The 21,582-nt window shown below is 42.4% G+C and overlaps 1 protein-coding gene across 2 annotated transcripts in view; it reads right to left on the bottom strand.

Annotated features, from left to right (window-relative positions):
- SUCLG2 (succinate-CoA ligase GDP-forming subunit beta) overlaps positions 1-21,582 on the bottom strand; it is a 621,393-nt gene that overhangs the window by 254,343 nt on the left and 345,468 nt on the right. For both annotated transcript variants that reach the window (XR_010842511.1, XM_067043690.1), the window contains exon 12: positions 16,483-16,646. Coding sequence is in view for 1 of the 2 variants with exons in the window: in XM_067043690.1 (XP_066899791.1) it covers positions 16,492-16,646 (155 nt within the window). In the remaining variant the exon portion in view is untranslated. The remainder of the gene's footprint in view (positions 1-16,482; positions 16,647-21,582) is intronic.

Below are 21,582 nucleotides of genomic sequence, written 5' to 3'. Positions count from 1 at the left end.
TTAGTTTTCCTCTTAACTCTCCTGCTGCAATAGAGATTTCAACCTCGTGAACACGAAAAGCCTTATAAGCTGGTGTCACGGGAAGAACAAGAACTACAATACATCTGGCCTCGGGGGATGAGAATCTGAGTAGTCCATTTAATCCTCATTATTCGTGTTGCATGGCACTTTCAACTGGGCTGCCTTTGAGGCAGGTGCCCACCTCAGATCCAATCAGTGGGTGAAGTAGGATTGTAAGATACCCCAATGTTGACGTCTGTGGAAGGAAACTCATTTAAGTGGGATGGAGGCATGGTAGCTATTGTGAGAGTTAGCCTATACAATAGAATTTCAATTTGTTGTGGCCTTTCAAGGTGGGAAGTAGGTCAGGGAAAGTGATGAGGGCATACTAGAATGGCATACCCCTGAGCTCTCTGAATTGCCTTCACGTGTGGTCCAGACCTCTGAATAAGGCCATGTGAGGCCAGTATCCAGGTCCAAATACCTGCTACTGCCTTGGGGAGAAATCTCTTTCTGTCTCTTAATCTTCCTACCTGGAAAGAAGAAATGACACCGTCAAGAGAAGCCCCAAGAGAATGTCTGAAGAGACAATTAAAAAGGAATAAGTGAATTCAAGAATAGAGGATACTATACGTGTAACTGACTCACTTTGCTGTACACCCGAAACTAATACAACACTGTAAATCAACTATACTCCAATAAAAATTTTTTTAAATAGAGGATACTTATCTATTTCACAGCATAAGATACCTAGTTTATGTCATAGCTATTACTAGCTTCAGTTTCCATTTAGTAAGGAGAAAAGACTGAATTTAAATCAGTGCTACTTAAAGTGCGGTCCACGAACCAGCATCATCAGCATAAACTGGGAACTTGTTAAAAACAACCTTTATTGTTAGGAGCTGTTTATTACTGCAACATATCTAGACTATCCTGACCGATATAACCACAAATCAAGACTCGCAAAATGCACCAAAACTAGTACTTCAAGAAAATGTGTAGCTCTAGATGCTTACATAATAAAGAGAAGAGACTGAAAATGAATGAACCAAGCAACTAGTTAAAGGATTTAGAAAACAACAACCACACGGATTTAAGGAAAGTAGGAGGCATTTTTAAATGAAATAAAAACAGAACGTTTAAATAAAGATCATTTGTTCAGCCAAAGTCAGTTCTTTGAGAAGACTGATAAAGTCAACAAATCCCTAGTGAGGCTGAGCAAGAGACAGAGAAGGCAAAAATCTGAAAAAAGTCATTTTGAATGGAAAGAGGCTTTATTGATGAGGATAGTGAAAACCAGCAGCCAAAAAAACAAATCTCAGTGACCTGAAAACAGTCCAGTGCTGGCCAACCGGTTCTCTTCCCAGTGGCGATGAAGACTGCAGAATTGTCCCCACTGATACTGAAGAGGAGGAGCAGGCAACTGTCACCAGGAGCAGTCAGGACCAGGGTGGATTCGAACTGTGGGTCTGGACTTCCAGAACTCTAGCCGATGAGCTTTTCAGGTTTGCACTCATCACTTCATTAATCTGCAAGGAATGTGACCCTGCATTTTATGTGCTTGACTATTTTTGGACAACATGTATTGGTTATGACGGGGTTGTGTTATGTTAGTGAGAAAAGTTAAGTCACAGAACTACTTACAAAGTGTGACCATTTACAGGGCTTGAAAATAAAAATGAAATAATATATTGCTTAGAAATACATACAAAGGTACTAATACTATTTGGTAAAAAGCAGAGGAATAATAAACACAAAATTTAGGGTAGTAGTTAGCTCTGGGGCTATCTACAGGTGAACTCAATGGTATGAGTACTGGTCTAGTCATTTTGTTATTGTATTGTATGTCTTTCTGCATTACATGTATTCTTTGGTATGTATTAAATACACCCTCTAGTTACCCTCAGTTTCCACTTGAATTTTTAGAGCTTGCCTTTTCCATTCTTCAGCTTTTCCATCTATGAAATGGGCTAGCTTTTATTTCCCTCATTAGGTGAGTATAAATGAATATTTTGAGATCTTCATGCCACAGTTTCTATCCATTCCAATTTCCTTGGCTTCTCCAAAAAGGAGGCAGGCTTACGACAGTGGAGAAAGGGCAAAGGAAACTTGAGGGATGCTTTAATGTGGCTGCCTAGTAATGTGCTAATGATTCTCATGCGGAACAGGCTTTCCATCCTCTGGTGCCATTTTGTGGAGGTGAGGCACCCTGGGCTCTGTCACACGTGAAAATTCATTAAATGAGTTTCTCATATTCACTTGAGAAGGGAGCTGTGGGACAAGAGAAAAAAGGGAAAGAAACAGGGCCGAGATAGAAGGGATGTCTGGGCCCAGGATGAAAAGAAGAGGTAAACCAAGTGGCTTCAAGGGCTCTGTTCTCCTCCTACAAGCTCCAGGGGGCCTGTGAAAAGCTGAAGCACATTCACTTTCTAACTTGACTTGCCCACCCAAGAACTAGCAATTCCTTTAAGTGACAAAGGGGTCCTCTGTAACAATGACCTGAAGTCATGGACTTGTGTCCAAAGATCTCTCTCTCCACTCTGAAGAATAAACTTCAGGGATCCCAGAGAAAAAAAGTGATTTTTTAAAATATTAATACACAAAAGCAGGAAACGATCCTAGTGCGTACTTTCCAGCTAATTCTAGCACAGAGAGTTAACAAGCAATAATAGTTTTTTTAAGCTAGAGCAGCTGGGGCAGTATTTACTCATCTGAAACAGCCTAAGAAATGTAAATGATAAAACAAAAGGCACTGCAGATTGGGGAAAATAAACAAGCAGCCAGTGAAGCTGAGTGGAGCTTTTCAAAGAAGCCATAAAATGCACCCTAATGCATAGGAGGAAAATGAAAGATCAAAAGGAAATTATCATATTCAAGCAGTTCTGCCAAACACAGACTCACCTCTCCTGGACTTGGAGGGGAAAGCAGTCAGTGGTAATAATTAAGAAAGCCTGCACTTGTTTTTTTAATAAATATTTCATGATATGTCATCTGCATCCACGAGGAGCCATAACACACCACAGCCACTGAATACTTAGCAGTTGTGGAATGACAAAAACTGGGCTAATTATGCTAAGATCATACAAATTTAGAATTGAAGGCAGTGGAAGCTGACAGGCCACGTCAAGGGCTATGAATTTGGAACTCCAGGAGTTAGTGTCAGCTTGCTATGCGCCAAGCACCCCAGCGGGTCTTTCTCACAGGGGCACCCTTGCTGAGAGTTCTAAAAACACTTTTTTGGCAAGAATAGCACTTCAGGGGCTTTCAGAAATGAGTAGACCAAAACCAGAAGGGCCTGAATCCTGCCTTTCCCCATCTCTGAGAGAACTTAAGCCTCAGACTGCCTGTTTAGACCTTTTTGAGTGTGGACGATGTCTTGATCTCCATGAGGTTTGGTTTCCTTATTCACTGATTCCAAAAATATGTATTGGGCTCCTACTAAGGGTCATGGACAGTTCTGGACACTGGGGACACATTCACTCTTGTGGAGCTCTCATCCTAGAGGGAGAGACAGACTCTAAACAAAGGAAATAGGTAATATTTTAGGCAATGATACATGTTAGGGGAAAGGTCAATCAGGGAAGGGGGTTGGAAGTGGAGCAGGGTGCTTTAGGGCTGGTGTTCTAGAAAGTGGGGCCAGGACAGGCCTTGCCAAGAAAGCATGAGACGAGCCTGAAGGAAGTGAGGGAAGGAGCCACGCGGTTACCCAGGAGCAGAGAACTTCAGGCAGGGGGAATCCGTGAGCACGAAGTTCTGAGGAGGAAATGTGACCGGTGTGCTGGAGAGACCACGAGGCTGCAAGAAGGCTGGCGAAGGGCCAAGGAGGTTCAAGGCTGGTAGGAGATGGAGCCTGAGGGGTCAGGGGGAGGCAGCAGTCATGTCGGTCCTCATGTCACATGAGGACTCGGAGTTTACTCTGATGAGATGGGCAGCCATCAGAGGGTGCAGAGAGCGGGGGGCACGTCTTCTAATCACCTTCCAGCAGCATCCCCCTGGATGACGTGTGGAGAATAGACCATCATGGGTCAAGGTCAGAGGTAGGGAGACCAGTCAGGAGGTTCTTGCAATAAATCCAGATAAGAGATGATGGTGGCTTGGTCTAGGGGGTGGTGGTAGAAGCCCATACAAGAGGGGTCTAGAGGTAGGGCTGACACGAGTTTTTGATGGACTGAATGTGGGAGGTCAGACTCAAGATTCAAGGATGACTCCAAGGGTTTTGGCCTGAGCAGTTCAAAGAACAGCGTTACTTACTGAGAAGGTATAACTGGAAAAGAGAACTTTTAGGGGGAATATCAGGGGCTCACCTTAGGCCATATTCAGATGCCTATTAGATACTGAGTGGGCAGTGGGTCCCAGGTTCAGGGGAGTGGTTTGGGCTTGATATATTAAGTTGGAAGTCCTTAGCATCTAGATTGTGTTTAAAGCCATAAGGGCAGATGACAAAAGGGCTGAGAACTACCAAGGGCTGAGCCCCAGGGTTTTCCAGTGTTTCTGTAAAATGGCAAATGATTGTACCTGCAGAATGGAATAATACTGCACCTCACTGAGTCTTCGGGAGTGAATACATATAAAGCATCGAGTCACAGCGTATAGTGCAAATACTAAGTGGATTTGAACAAAAGTGAATTATCCTGTTGGAGACTACAATAATTCCCATTATCCAGAAGCAGAAAATAAGGCTCAGGGGGGTTTAAGAGCTTCCTGCCTAAAGTCATACAGATAATGAGTTTGGAGAAATTCATTGCTTGGAGATGAGATTTGCACCTTGTTTTTCCAACTCCAAATCAAATATTTTATCCTCGTTTGTCACATGCTTTCTTGCTAATGAACAAGTCACATGCCTGTCTTCAAAGAGCTTATACTTTAGTGGTGGGAAATATAAGGCAAGAGTGTATAAATTTAAAAGATTTAAGTGGCAATCCAAAATGGGGGCGGGGGGTCCTAGAACCCGTGTCCTGGGAGTCCTGGTTGTGGGAACCCTTGGCCTTCTCCTCATGTCAGGGCTGTGGGGTCTGGCCCAGTGGATGCTGCCTTCTTGGTAAGGACCTCAGGGTCACTCATGGACAGAGTGTTACAGGGAAGATTCCCCCTCCCTAGCCCTTAGGCCAACCAGAATACTGGCCTAGGCATTATTCACTGCACTACCTTGGAATCTAAGACCTTCCTGATGTAGCCACAAACGACCTCTCCTACTTAAACAGAGTGCCTGGCCTAGTTAAGCCTTCACTGGAAACGCTTTACCTTTCTGAACACTTCCTTGGTGCTCTGGTGGGGTGTCGGTTGGCAGACTGCCCGCACACCCCACACACACAGAGGGCAAGGAGAGACCAAAGAAAGAGGCGGACCACTCCAGGTTGGTAGGTGGCAGGTTTTAACAAGCAAGGGAACTTACTTGTGAGGCTTGCCTTGAGTGAGCACAAGAGAAGTAGATCTCTGTACCCACCCACCAAACCAAATCTTAAAAGTGTATATAGAAATCTTAACTAGATTCAGTCACATACACAGTCCAGATGGTTTCAACAACACCTTACTCTCTCAAGGCTATGTCCTTGGAACATTTCCCACTGTGGGAGAAACAGGGAGAAGAGACATTCCAAGGATAGAGGAGGGCGTGAGGAGCCTCAGTCTGCCCAGGTCCAGTTCACAGATCAACTGGTGGTCACGTCCTCAGCGTGACCTCCTCCGACATGGGACAATGCCTACAGACAAAGTGTTTCCTTTTACTCTAGGGACAGAGTTAGTTTGGCTTCGTGTGAATAACAACAACAACAACAAAAAGCAACTCGTTATTAAATGATGCATTTCTGAGTTCTCAAATCTTCCTGGATCAGAACTAGAGCCAAAGAGCAACACCAGTTTGGGGTCAGTGCCAGCATTTCATACTCTAACTATATTATCTACATCTGGCTTTATGATAACATGGTAGAGGTTGTTAAGGCTTGTACTTACTGTGAGTATTCTCACTTTATAGAAGAGAAAATTGCAGTTCAGAAAAGTTCTCTGACTTGTTTGTGGTCACATAGCTAAGGAGCGGGGGGAGCAAGGATTTGAACACCAAATTTCTGTTCCTACACCACCGGCACTTACCACACTGACAGACAATTGTCTGCAATGCTGTATTTTGCTGTTGTCTCATAGCAAGGTAGTAACAAAGTGACGATTTGAATCTAAACCTTCTGATTCGTCCTTCTTCAATCTCTCAAGAGTTAAAATAACTTTTAAGAAAAGGCTTAAATTATTTTTCCAACTAACCTTCCTGGGATGGAATTTAAGATGGACTCATTGGATTCTGAAATTTTCTCTACAGCAAAAAACGACATAATTTTGAAGTTCTAGCATTTCAAAAAGGTTGGTTTCCAGTGGTCACATACATTCCCTAACACCCAGAAATACTTCTCAACAGGATCTTATGGTATCTTTCTCAAAAGGACGGATCAACTCATGGATTATTTTTTTCACCAAATTGAATCAGTTGTTGACTTGGCATTACTAAATGCCAATTAAAATGCCTACTTGTATAATTGCTATGTCTGTAATCCACCCCAGATAAAAGTTCTCAAATGTCAGCAGTCACCCACATGCTATTCAAAACCCCAGATCCACACTGGTCCCACACTTTCGTGACTGCCTTGCTCACTCCACATGTAAACACTCGTTGTTTCCTAAATGTCCTTGTTATGCCAGCCAAAAATAAGTCTCCACTCACAGCAACCCACTCACATAAAGTTTTCCCTTCAATTTTCCTTCCAAATGTCCGAAAGGGATATCACAGAATTTGGGCCCCAGCAACTGGTTTTTGTAAAGCCTTTCTTTTTCTGCTTCCAGATAATTGGTTGAGGAAGAAATATAAGCATTGCCCTAACTACAAACCTATGCAAGATTACTTAGTATATCTCAAGTAAAATTTGTTCTGTGGAGAGAGTATGCCTGGGGACTGTGGAACTTGATTTTGGGGGAGGGAGGGTAGAAACTGATGGAAGATTTGCAACATGGGGTCAACTGCCATATCTTGCCCATCACTCTGTGTTTTAATATACATTGAGGAGAGGCAGGGAAACCAGCATTCTCTCCATTAGTTCTTCCCTAGAAACACTCTGCCATTTTACAAATGGGCCAGAAAGTGGCTTTGAACTGAAAAAGCTGGAGTTCTACAAAGACGTAACCGAGCTATTCAATACCTCCCAATTAATTTCTGAGCCTTGGAATATCTATCTAATGAGAAAGAAATAATACGGCACTGAAGATGCTGTTCAACTTGCTGGTAAACATCCTTCCTCCTGATTTGCAGTGGAAGAGGAGAAACATTGAAATGATCTCTCTCGGTCCTTTTGTCTGCAGAAAAGTAGATTGAGAGGAGCCAGAAGAACTAGTTTTCTCTCCGCCTGCTCAACTCCCACCACACCACCAAGTCCACAACCCCTGATATCTAATGCTATAGCCACTGCTACCACCTACAACTGCTCCAATTCTTCCCTACCCTTTATCCTGCCTTTCCCCCTCCTTCCCTATATTCTTGAGCAAATTTAGCAATTAAACATCATCCAGCTATTAAAGTTCTCATTTTATGCTTTAAGAAGATTATTTATGGAATGGGAAAAAGTTCGTAACAGACCATTCATGAATAATAGGTTTCAAAATTGTAGGTGATACATGATCCCAGTTTTATGGTAGAAAATAAGGACTATCAAAACATTAACAGTGGTCTTCTTAGAGATCATTTAATCATAATTGATTTCAATAGACTTCTTTTTTGCTTCAACCAAATCCTTCTCAATTTTATTAGAGAAACGTGTTACTTCAAGAAGGATGTCACTTTACATGGTATGTCATGTCTCCTTAGGCTCCTCTTGGTTGAGACAGTTTGTCGGACAGACTTCCCTTTTTTTTATGACAGTGACAGTTTCAAGGAGTACTGGTAAGGTATCTTATAAACTGTCATTCAATTGGTATTTGTCTGATTTTTCCTCATGATTAGTCTGAAGTTATGGTTTTTAGGAAGATCACAGAGGTAAAGTGCCATTTGCATCATATCATGTCAACGGTATATACTCAGTAAGACTTATCATTATTGATGTTAGCCTTGATCACCTGGCTGGCTGAGGTAATACTTGTCAGGTTTCTTCACTGTAAAGTTACTCTTTTCCTCCCTGTCCACATTGCAAATACTCTTTGGAAAGAAGTCACTATGCACAGTCCATACTTAAGGAATGGGGAGGTATGCTCCACCTTACTGAGGGGAGAGCACGACCATAAATTATTTGGAATTCTTCTGCATGGGAGAGTTCTCTCATTAATCTCTTCTCCCCATTTATTTTATTCTGTCATTTACGTATGCCAGTAGGGACTTATGGATATTTACTTTATATTGTGGGTTATCATCCAGTACTACTTTATTTCTTTTCTTGCTCAAACTGTCTTGCCTTTGGCCCCTGGGAGCTCTTTCAGTGCCGCTTTGACATACCCTCATCATTGTGGGGTTTTAGGGTGTTTTATTTTTGTGTACTTCCATACTTTCTGGCAGTACAAGATACTCCAGGATCATCTTGTATATTTCCTGCCCCAGCCCTAAAATCAGCCATTTCTCTAAGGATTTCTGGTTCCTTTTACTGGAGAATGGTATTAGACACCAAGATCTGGGTCTAGGTGTACTCACTGTTACTGGGGTATCATTGCTTCTAGGTCCTCTTAGCTGACATAGCAAGGCTATATATATGTGAATATATATGCATCCATCTGTCTATCTATCTATCTGGATGAAACTATCTTTGTACTAAACCAAACATAAGTTCATACCAATGTCTCTGAGTCGGATTGATTACTACGTGGATCATTCTAGCTTACTCCTCTGCCTTATTTGTAAACTCTCCCTCCAACAGTGAAGAACCAATTAAATCAGACTCTCTGGGCATAGGTACAAGGCACTGACATATTTTAATGCTCCCCACCTCCACCCCTCCAGTGATTCTAACATGCTGCTAGGGTTGAGAACCACTGCTCTGGTCAGATTACATTAGTCTTCACTCCTGAATCCCCAGTGCCTAGTGTCTGGTTCACAAAAAATACTTGCCGTTTACCTGAAGCTGAGACTGAGGTTTGAAGGGATGTGGACATGCTGTGGGTGTGGGAAGGAAGGAAGGGGTGAATCTGAGGGATAAGGCAGGACATGCTGCCTGAAAGATAAGGGACAATTAGAAAAGTTGGAGGGTAGAACGGAGTGGAAGTAACTATCCTCACACACATGGATGAAATACATGTCAAGGCCTCTGCTCTATGTTTTCTTGTCTACACAGAGGCAAGAGGAGAGAAAGCAGGCCAAACTTCCAGCAAGTATGCTTAGCTGTAAGGAATACTGTCTTCCCTGTAAAGATGTAAAAATAGAGAGCAGTCTGTGAAACACCAGCCCCTGTGGATCTATTAAAAACTCCTGTAGACACTGCTACCGAATTAGGTCAGCTGAGAAAAGCAGCCTGGAAAAGGAGTCAGAACTCTTAAGAAAAGTCTTCCAGCCTTTCTTTTGCCAGGAAACAATTAATTCCCTACTGAATCAAGACCCCCACCCCGTGCCAGCAGTGCAGTCACTCACTGTGGGTTGCATCTGTAGGTAAGACGGGCAGGTTACACCAAATTCCCTGTCGAGTTTCCCCACTTTCTCCCCCACTCATCCAACACAGGCCTGAGAGTCCCACAGTCTCATCCTATTCTCCCGTGAGAACTCAGAGCATTGCCTGGCGTGGGGACAGGCCCACTCCAACACCTGGATGCTGCCTACCCTGTCTGCAGCTCCTTGCATCACTCCCCAAAACCCCATGTCTCCCCTCAAGACACAATGACCTCCTCCCTTCTTCAAATATCTCATGCTCTTGCACACCAGGAGGCCCTGGCAAAGCTCTTTCTTGCCCCACCTTCATTTAATTAGCTTCTTTCAATCTCAGCTCAAGCATCACTTCAGGGAAACTCTCCCTGGTTGCAGAACCTAAGCCAGAGGCTCCTAGTTTGATGCCCCCACAGATGTTCTTATCCTACAGAGCAACAATCTCATCATATAGATATAAGTTGCCAGCTTTAGTCTTTGGTTAGTGTCTGTCTCCTCTTCCAGACATTGTAAGGGCATCGTCCCAGCGATTTGTTGCTGTATAACAAGCCACCCCCAAATTTGGTGACTCAAAACAACAGTGATAATTTGGGTAAGAGCTGATGGGGACAGCTCACCCCTGTTCCATGTGGCGTCAGCTCTACTGGTGCTGGAGGATACACTTCTGAGCTGGCTCTCTCGCATGGCTGGCAGGTGACGCTGGCTATAATTTTGTCTGCACTGGACCTCTCTGTGGTGGCATGGTGACTGGGTTTCAAGAGGAAACATCCCAAGAGATAAGGAGTGAAGGCTGCAAATTTCTTAAGGTCTGAGACTAGAAACTGGTGCAGCATCATTTCTGCTGTAGGCTACTTGTCAACAGTCACAGAGCCCAGATCGAGGAGAGGAGACACAAATTGCCCCTCCCCCTCAGTGGAAGGCATGTCAAAGAATTTGGGGGCCGTGCGGTAAAAATTCCACAAGCATGATTTTTGTCTAAGTTTCTTTCCCTTTGTTCCCCGAGCATCTAGCACAAAGCCTGGCACAGAAAAGGCCTCAAGTTGAAATGAGGAAATTCATTCTTTGTACTCTTTGTCTGTGGGCCAGGGAGCCTGTACTTGGCCACAGTATTTCTGAGCTGATTCCTAGCTCTATGATGGTCTGAACTTTGCCTACAAGCCAACCTGTGGCACCAAACCAATATCTCGGTACCTCACACAGGAGGAAGCCAATTCATTCAAGCCCACTCCTCAGTTCCTGACTCAACTCTCTTAAGAGTTGTGAGGGAAGATGGCAAACAAGTCATTCTCACAGTTAGCAAAAATGTCAATTACAGACACTTACCTGAAAACACACTGGGCTTTAAATTAGTTACACACGACTAAGGCATAATACCCACCTACAGTTGACATTCACCACCACCCACAGCAGAGCTCACAGCTGCTGATCTGCAACCACTGGGGAAATCAGCTGTGCAAAGAGCTTGCTTGGGAGCAATCTACCCAGTTATAAATACTGCATTTAGCCCCATTAGTCATTCATTCATTCATTCCAACTCAGCTTCCCCTTCCACTCACAGGCCTGATTAGAAACGGAAAACCCTTACTGAACACTTACTAAGTGCCAGGTACTTTATGTGTGTTAATTTGTCGAAGCCTCACAAAAACCCATGAGACCATTTCTGTTGCTATCATCCCCCTCGTGGAGGACAGGCAGTAAGATGGCCGCCATATTTATACATATGTGTGATCTCTTCCCCTCAAGGATGGGCGGGACCTTTGACTGGCTTCTAACCAATGTTACATGGCGAAGGGGATGGGATGTGCTGATCACACTGCAGAGCAATCTTGTTGGAGTCTCTCGGTCTCTTTGTCTCTACTTTGAAGAAAGTGGTTTTGAAGAAAAGTAAATGCCACAAGTCCCACAGCCATGGGAAAGGAGATCCACCAACAGCCTGAGGGAGCCTGGGAGTGAACTCGCCCCATGGAGCCTCCAGGTGAGAGCCCAGCTGGGGCCGACATCTTGACTGCAGCCTGGCAGAAGATCCAGCTAAGCTGTGCTTGGACTCTCGAACCAGAGAAACTATGAGATGACAAATGTGTGTAGTTTGAAGCCACTAAGTTTGTGATGCCCTGTTGCACATCAGTAGATGATGAACACACCCACTTTACAGGTAAGGACAGTGGCGCTATGAAACATGTTGCCCAGGGCCTCCCCAGGCTTTAAGTTATTCTTTCCACTGGATTCTAAAACAGTAACAAAACCTACCTTTTGGGGGCACTTACGACACGCCAGGCATTGTGCCAGGTGCTTCACATGTGTCATTTCCTTCAATTCTCATAAAACGCCCGTGCAATAGGAACCACCATCATCTTATTTTATAGCTAAGTAAACTGAGGTCACAAAGGTTAATTTGCCCCAATTCACAGATATTTAGTGTTGAAACCAGGGTAATGAACCCAGCTACGTGGAATCCAGAGCTCACCTTTACTCTTAAATCTGTACTATATTGCTTCTTGGAACCATGCAACGTAACTGCAGGTGTGTTCTGATAAAGTGGGAAGGTGCTGGCCTCTGACCTAGGCTGGGGTTTGCAGAGCTGAAACTGGACAAAGAAACTAAACGTGAGGCTGGTCAGTGTCTCTCAATGTGCAGAGCATAGAGCTAAGTCAGTACTCAGGGAAGAAGCCTCAGGGAACAAAACAATCTGAAAAGAGTGCCATCATGAGGACTCTGGGAAGGGACTTCAAAGCCTGAGTGAAGGAAGAACTTGGCGATAGCATCTTCATCAGGGACACGTCTGTGCACATGTGTGACTGCTAGACCTGAGATAGAGGGTACATTAGACTTCCTGTAAGTTCAACTGCCTCCCCCAAAGCTGCAGGCTCAGCCTTATGGGGGTAAGTCTAGAGCAATTCTACAGGTAAACTAGAAAGGCCCCAAGAAACTTGTCTTCCAGTCAGAAGTACCCTGTCAACCGTGGAGTTATGAAACGGACAGTGTAACATTGGAGCAAAGCACAGTATACTCAGACCTGGGAGGGTGGCCTTAGGCCAGCTCTAAGGTGGAAGCTGCCATCGTCCTATGGCCTGGTCATTTCAAAGACACTGCAGGGAAGCTGAAGAGAGAAAGCCAAGTAAAAATGGGATCCAGGGGTTACATATCTCAATTTAGCTTGACCTAGGTTCTGTTTTGACAGTGTAACAGGTTCTGTGCCCAAAGATGAACAAGACGTAGTCCCTGCCCTCAAGGAACTCATATGCAAGCAGAAGAACTCATAGAAATCAGCAAACAACCAGCACACTGGAAGGCTGAGGTAAGTTATAGCAGATGTCCACACCAAATAGAGTAGAAACAGTAAAGCAGGAAAGACTGAGTCCCAACTGCAAAACTGAAGAGGGATTCATGGAAGGTGGCATTTGGCATGATTCTGGAAAACTGTCTAGGTCCCAAATAGGTAGAAGTAAGAACAGCTTGTTCCACAAGCTGTTTGTTCCACAAAGAGGAAGTACTGTGTTCAAGAATATAGAGGTGAGAGATACAAAGTGTATATACAGAAGAGCAAGGAACAAATTTGACTAGCGTGTGAGGGTCAAGGAAAGCTAGGTAATGGGTCATAAAGGGAGAAAGTATGAGATGAGATCATCTGTGATCTTGAATGCAAACAAATAAATAAAGGCATTGATCATTACTCTATGATTAATGGGGACAATGGGGAAGGCTAAACGATTTTGGAAAGGCAAATATTTAAATCTGCTTGACACTTAAAGAAATGTCATTTCTCCTTGTGTAAAAGAGTTCTGGATAAAGAAGTGCATTATTTCTTAGAGTATTCTAAGGAACACTGGCCACATGCAAGTTTCCATAAAATAAAGAGTCCTGTGGTAAAATAAATATCAGAAATGCAGGTATTCCCTTCTTGAAGATCTGAAATGCTTGTTAGGATATTAGAAGCCCTGGAAAGTACTGCAGGATGAAAAGCTACTTAACTCTGTATCACTCGGTGTTTTCCCAAGTATTTCATTACTGATTTTTCTCTTTGAACAAACACATTTAACACTTCTTAAAACTATAAGATGTATTGTTGCCAAGGGTGCGAGGTCTGTGTTCTTCAGTTTTTATGCCAAAGAAGAGCTTTGTTAGGGAATGTCCAAGTCCTTATTACTTCCCACAAGAGAGCTGAGAGGCCGATTTCTCTTCTATGTTTAATGAGTGAGACTGGTTAAAAGGGATGAACTGAGGATGACCCTACAAGGTGGGCTGTCATCTCAGAAAATACTTTTTTTTTTGCGATACGCGAGCCTCTGCCTGCTGTGGCCTCTCCCATCGCGGAGCACAGGCTCCGGATGCGCAGGCTCAGCGGCCACGGCTCACGGGCCCAGCCGCTCCGCGTCATGTGGGATCTTCCCGGACCGGGGCACGAACCCGCGTCCCCTGCATCGGCAGGCAGACTCTCAACCACTGCGCCACCAGGGAAGCCCAGAAAATACTTTATTGAGTCTGTCTCCTCTGCTTCAAGGAACAGAAAACTTGCCGTATTCATTGCTGTCTCAGCTTTTCAAGGCCCCAGAAGGACTTGTGTCGAAACAAGTATGAGAGCATTCCACATTAATTACCAGTGTCCACTAGAAGGCCCGGGAGGTGTTGTGCAGGCAAATAAATGGGGCCAGAAAAGATCTGTAAAAGCACCTACGATAAAACCAGACCTAAACTGCCAGAGGGTCTTTCTTGGAATCAGGAGCATAATTCAGCCATAAAATGAGTCATAGCTGCTCCTTCTCTCTCCTTCCACATAAACATTCCGTGCCTCGTGGAAGGATTCTTTACCGTCTATTCCGGGCAACAGACCCAAAGATACCGCACAGAAAAGGAGCATGATTTGTCTATAAAAATGTTGTAATAAGTGATTTTATAAAACTGAAATGCCAGTTCCTTTACTACATCCTCCCACTGATTTTACAACCAGTTAATATTTTTCTGAACTGTTGTGTTGTATTCCACTCAGCCGCCTCTGCAATCTTTTTTGCCTATTTTCCTGCCAGAGCCACAAGAATAAAGCTGTCAGATCGTCTGCAAAGCCATTTGTCTTGTCTGGCAAATTGTCTAGAGGCAACCATAACCTCCTACCTGCTCCACTATATAGCAGAAGTAGCCTGTCTTAACAAAACAGAATTTAAATATTCTTTCGATCTGTGTTATCTACAGGCATCTAGGATGAAATGAGCGAAAATATATTTCCCTGACATTTTTTGACCTTGTTCCAGTGGGAATGGGGTAGGTGTTCCTGTAAGCAGGCCCTCATATTGACATGCTTACAGAGACGTTACATGGCTCTCCAGCAGGAATACTGCAAGGTGTGTGAACTGTAATAAATAAATGTGACTGCTACAAGAGGAAGGATACAGCACACAGCACGAAAGTGCCCCACAAGAAGAAGATTAAGAACTGTACTGAGCTAATGGTATACAGTGGTTGGGCTTTGAATGTGATGAGGATTTATGGTTTCAATTAGGGCTGGAGAGCAATTTTAGAAAGTTATTAGCAGGCGACTGGTATTCTCAAAGATGGCTCATTTGTGTATTGCTCAAGATTAGCTGGGTCTTTTAGTTGTTTACAAACACACATGGTGGCTTGCACTGAATGTGCGGAAGTGACTGCAATATTGCATATTCAGAGCTCTTTAGCAGAGCTGAAGGCTGCTGCTTTGGCTTCTGAGTGCTCCTGTGTGGGCCAAGCAAAACTCAATTTTGTAGCAGTTTCTTCATTGAAAAGAAAAGTTGAGTTTCCCCACCTGTCCTAAACTCTGATATACTATTTCAAATGAACAGCTTCCCCATTCAGCATACTCCCTCATATTTAAAATTCTTCAATGCTTCAAATACTCCATGTTTGTGCTGCCTTGAACACAAACAAATTAATTTTTAAAATCTCCCCACTGGAATGTTTTGCACTGAAACCCATAAATCTTTGCGTCAAAGTGTTCATGTTTTTCTCTTTTAAAGCCTTGGGGCATTATTCATAAGGTGGAAAAATCTCTCAAATAAATTAGAATACTGGTTGAGGCATCTGCAAACACAACAAAAAGCACTCAATCCCAGATTATAGAAAGCTGTGCATGCCCTTGAAAGCTGTACATCATCTTGAACCAGCAGACCTTGATCTTGGCATCCCATGGAGCCGTGGAACAGTTTACCTCACCTGTTCATACAGGAAATACAAGGTAACCCTTCCCACACATGGTCCCATTAGGATTTCTTATGAACAAGTCCTTGGTCTAGGGAACATGTTCTCACTGCAGATAGTCTCCGCTTTTCATGAGCCTGTTCTATACGGCCATTGAAGGTATGGTTCTTTGATCCCAATTTTCAAGTGGGTAAGAAATACCCATTTCCTATTTTCCCTACTTACTTATATCCTAACTATTTGAAAAACAAATATTTTAAATTAAAAATATACTTTCCTAAATCAGATTAAGGTACTCAAACCTTTATTCCTCCAGCTGAGGGAAACTAGTGTGTGTGACTTGAGTTCTGGGAGATTTATCTGATAGAAAACAGGGGCAGGGTCTGCTGACCTCCACCCGCTCTATTCCAATTGTTGATCCATGAAGTTGACCATCCTTCTAATTCTCTGTCAAGAGACACACTACTATGCGCCCATTCCTTTCTGAGGTCCATCTCCTTGTTCCTTGACCCTCATAAATGAAGTCAATGAATTCAGGTATTTACACAACATAATGGGAGCAGAGAGTCCAAAAAGATTTTGTTTTTAGTTCTGCCAAAATCCAAAGGCAAAGAGAGACCAAGGCTCTCTGTTTGGAATTGAGGAGAGATAAGAGATCTTGGAAATGCAAATATCTCTAAAAACTTATCCTGCTTTCAGGATACGAAGTCAAGAGTTCCATTCTTTACCTTTCCTTTCTAGGAAGTGAGCATCCTCCTTTCATTATTCTGAGCCTTGGCTGGAGGAAGCAGGAATGTTCTCTGAGAAGGTGGGATTAGATTCTGGGCGACAGGGAGATGAGGACATCGTTTTGATGGCGGGTGTGAGCAGACAACCATGATGTTAATCCCACCTGTAAGAGATTATGGCATGTACAATGGTCAATAGAATGGACACCCGTAAAATCAGTGCTGGTTACAGAAATGATATGACTGTACTGGTAAACATTGGCTGAATATTAGCTCTGGAATTATATAAATATTGGGTGATTTTATTGAACACATTAGAAGAATGTTCGAGGACTGAGCCAGGAAAGGTACTAAAAAAATACTCCCCCACCTAAGTCAGAGATATATAACAACATAAAACAATATAAAAATATTATGAATAATATAAAAATATTATGAACTGTACATGGGTTTATATGAATATTTTATGTATATCCATTCATGTATACGTGTTTTCATACAAACACATATACATATATGTATACATATGTGTATACACACATGTATATATCCACATGAAGGTAAATAACAAATAATGGCTTGACACTGATAATTCAAGTCCACACTTCAGAGATTTGTCAACCAAGGGGAGAGGGAGATGGGGTTTTGATCTACCAACTTCCATCAGTCACTGGTGGAAAGCTGCTCTGGGAACATGAACTCTCTGGCACTTGAAGCCTATCCTATAAACATGCCAGCTGAGTGGACTGGCTGCAATGGCCAGAAAAAGCCCTGAGGGAGAAAGACATAGTGGCTTGCAGCCAGAAGCCACTGGGTCTATGAACAAGGAAATGGTGAGAGCTTCAGGGCTATGAGCAAGCCAACACTGTTTGCTTTAGAAGCCAACTACTCGAGGCTGACATCTGCTCAGCTTCAAGTCCAATGGATGAAAGATGACCCTCCCTTTCTAATAATTTTAATCATTCTGATAAAAGTTCTTGAATATACATCTTAAAGCCTCATATAGGTTCGAGTGCAATGCTGTGGTTTGTCAAGCCTGGGTCATGTGACAGCAGCCAAAAATATGAAGAAATAAGAGATCAGCCAAGATGGCAGAGTAGAAAGACCTTGGGCTCACCTCCTCTCATGGGCACACCAAAATCACAACCATTTACAGAACAACCATTGATGAAAAAGACAAGATCCTACCAGAAAAGACCTTCTACAACAAAAGACATAAAAAGGAACCACAACAAGATGGGCAGCAGAGGCTGACTCATGATATAGTCAAGTCCCATACCCCCAGGTGGATGACCCACAAACTAGAGAATAATTAAGTTGCAGAGTTTCTCGCAAACGAGTGAGAGATCATAGGTCTAAGTCAGGCTCCCCAGCCTGGGGGTCCTGCACTGGGAAGATAAGCCCCCAGAATATTTGTTTTTGAGGCCAATGGGGCTTACTTTGGGGAGTCCCAGAGGGCGGGGGGAAATTGACTCCACTCTTAAATGCCACACACAAAATCTCACATGCCACGGGACCCAGGGCAGAAGCAGTAATTTGATAAGAACCTGGGTCAAACCTACCTGCTGATCTTGGAGAGTCTCCTGGCGAGGCAGGAGTCAACTTCAGCTCACCCTGGGGACGCAGACTCTGGCGGTAGCCATTCTTGGGAGCTCCTGCTACCACATGGACACTGGTGCTCTCAAGTGCCATTGTGTAATCCTCCATCTAGCTTATTGGCTCTAGGCCCTAGCCCTGCCCTAACCCAACAGTCTGTAGGCACCAATGCTGGGGTGTGTCAGGCCAAGGAATCAATTGGGTGAGGACACAGCACTTCCCATTAGCAGACAGGCTGCCTTAAGACCTCCTGAGCCCACAGCCACCTCTAGACATGGCTCTGACCACCAGAGGGCCCAGGACACAGCTCCACCCACCAGTGTGTAGACACAAGCCCCAGAACACCCTGGGTCCCAACCGTGCTCTCCAGGAAGACTACTCTAGCCACTAGACAAACTTCATCAACCAGGGGGCAGAAACCAGATGTAAGAAAACCACAATCCCATAGCTTGCAGATCCAGCCTGCCCAGAAGCAGGCCAGAATCTGCCCTGAGACCAGCTGGGCTCTGACCCTACCCAAAAGCAGGCCAGTATAGCCTTCAAGACACCCCGGACCATGTTCCAAACAAAGGAACAAGATAAAACCCCGGAATAAGAACTAAATGAAGTGGAGATAGGCAATTTACCTGAGAAAGAGTTCAGGGTAGTGACAGTAAAGATGATGAAAGAACTTAGGAGAAGAATGGATACACAGAGCAAGAAGATAGAATTTTTTAACAAAGAGTTAGAAAATATAAAGAACAACCAAATGGTGATGAAGAATACAATAACTGAAATGAAAAATACTCTAGAAGGAATCAACAGACTACATGATACGGGGGAACGGATCAGCACGCTGGATGACAGAGTAATGGAAATCACTGATGCTGAACAGAAAAAGAAATGAGGACAGTTTAAGAGACCTCTGGGACAACATCAAGTGCACTAATATTCACATTATAGGGGTCCTGGAAGGACCCCTATAAGAGAGAGAGAAAAAGGCTGAGAACATACCTGAAGACACAATAGATAAAAAATTCCCTAACTTGGGAAAGGAAACACACATCCAAGTCTAGAAAGCGCAGAGAGTCCCATACAGGATTAATCTAAAGAGGAACACACCAAGACACACAGTAATGAAAATGACAAAAAATTAAAGATAGAGAATATTAAAAGCACCAAGGGAAATGCAACAAATGACATACAAGGGAACTCCCATAATGCATCAGGTGACTTTTCACTGAAACTCCGTGGGTCAGAAGGGAGTGGCACAATATATTTTAGGTGATAAAAGGGAAAAACCTACAACCAAGAATACTCTACCCAGCAAAGTTCTCCTTCAGACTTGATGGAGTGATCACAAGGTTTACACAAGAAAAAGTTAAGATTAAGAGTTCAGCACCACCAAAAAAGCTTTCCAATAAATGTTAAAGGAACTTCTCTAAGCAAAAAAGAAAAGGCCAAAACTAGAAACATGAAAGTTATAAAAGGAAAAACCTCATTGGTAAATGCACACATACAGTAAAGGCAGGAAATCATCTCATGCACAAAGCTAGTAAGAAGGTTAGAAGACAAAAGTAGTAAAGTCAATTATATCCACAGTAAGCAGTTAAAGGATACACAAAACAATGAGATATAAAATATGATACCAAAAGCAGTAATTGTGAGGGGAGGAGAGTACAAATGTAGGATTGTTAAAATGCATCTGAAATTAAGAGATCAGCAACTTAAAACAATCATGAATATATATAGATTGCTATATAAAAACCTCATGGTAACCAAAACCAAAAAGCTATACTAGATACACAAACAACAGAGAAAAAGGAATCCAAACATAACACTAAAAACAGTCATCAAATAATAAGAGAAAAGAACAAAAGAAGAAGAAAGGACAAAGGAGACCTACAAAAATAACCCCAAAACAATGAACAAAATGGCAATTAGAACATATATATCAATAATTACTTTAAATGTAAATGGACTAAATGCTCCAATCAAAAGACACACTGTGGCTGAACAGATACATAAACAATACCTGTATATATGCTTCCTATAAGAGACTCACTTCAGCTCTAAAGACACACACAGACTGAAAGTGAGGGAATGAAAAAGGGTATTCCACTCAAATGGAAATCAAAAGAAAGCCAAGGTAGCAATACTTATATCAGACAAAATAGACTTTAAAATAAAGATTGTTATAAGAGACAGAGAAGGCCACTACATAATGATCAAGGGATCAATCTAAGAAGATAAAACAATTGTAAATACATATGCACCCAACATAGGAACATCTAAATATATAAAGCATATATTGACAGACATAGAGGGAGAAATTGACAGTAACACTATAATAGCAGGGAACTTTAACATTCTATTTACATCAATGGACAGACCATCCAGATAGAGAATCAATAAGGAAACACTGGCCTTAAATGAAATACTGGGCCAGGTAAACTTAACTGATACATATAGAGCTTCCCATCCAAAAGGAGCAGAACACACATTCTTTTCAAGTACACATGGAACATTTCCCAGGATAGATCACATGCTAGGTGACAAAACAAGTCTCAGAAAATTTAAGAAAACTGAAACCATATCAAACTATTTTTCCAACCACAATGCTATGAGACTAGAAATCAACTACAAGAAAAAAACTGCAAAAAAGTTAAACATGTGGAGGCTAAACAACATGCAAATAAACAACCAATGGATCACTGAAGAAATCAAAGAGGAAATTTAAAAATTCCTGGAGACAAATGAAAACACAATGATCCAAAATCTATGGTATGCAACAAAAGCAGTTCTAAGAGAAATGTTTATAGCAATACGAGCCTACCTCAGGAAATCAGAAAAAAATGCAAACAAACTAATCCTACACCTAAAGGAACCTGAAAATGAAGAACAAATAAAATCCAAAATTAGTGGGATAGATATCATAAAGATCAAATCAGAAATCAATGAAATACAGTAAATAAATAATAGAAACATCAATGAAACTAAGAGCTTGTTCTTTGAAAAGATAAACAAAATTGATAAATATTTAGCCAGGCTCATCAAGAAAAAAAGAGAGAGCCCAAATCAAAATCAAAATGAAAAAAGAGACATTATGACCAACACCACAGAAATACAAAAGATCACAAGAGACTACTACAGATAACTACCTGCCAATAAAATGAAAAACTTAGAAGAAATGGACAAATTACCAGAAATGTACAATCTCTCAAAACTGAACCAGGAAGAAACAGAAAACATGAACGAGCCAATTACCAGTAATGAAATTGAATCAGTAGTTTAAAAACTCCAAACAAACAAAACTCCAGGACCAGAGGGCTTCACAAGTGGATTCTACCAAACATTTAGAGAAGAGTTAACACCTATCTTTCTTAAACTATTCCAAAAAATTGCAGAGGAAGGAAAGCTTTCAAACTTATTCGATGAGGCAAGCATCATCCTGATACCAAAACCAAAGAGAGATTTCACAAAAAAAGAAAATTACACGCCAATATCACAACGAACATAGATGTA

This window comes from Kogia breviceps, chromosome 10 (genome assembly GCF_026419965.1).
Source record: "Kogia breviceps isolate mKogBre1 chromosome 10, mKogBre1 haplotype 1, whole genome shotgun sequence".
Taxonomy (NCBI): Eukaryota; Metazoa; Chordata; class Mammalia; order Artiodactyla; family Physeteridae; genus Kogia; species Kogia breviceps.
This window is presented reverse-complemented; position numbering and strand designations above follow the sequence as displayed.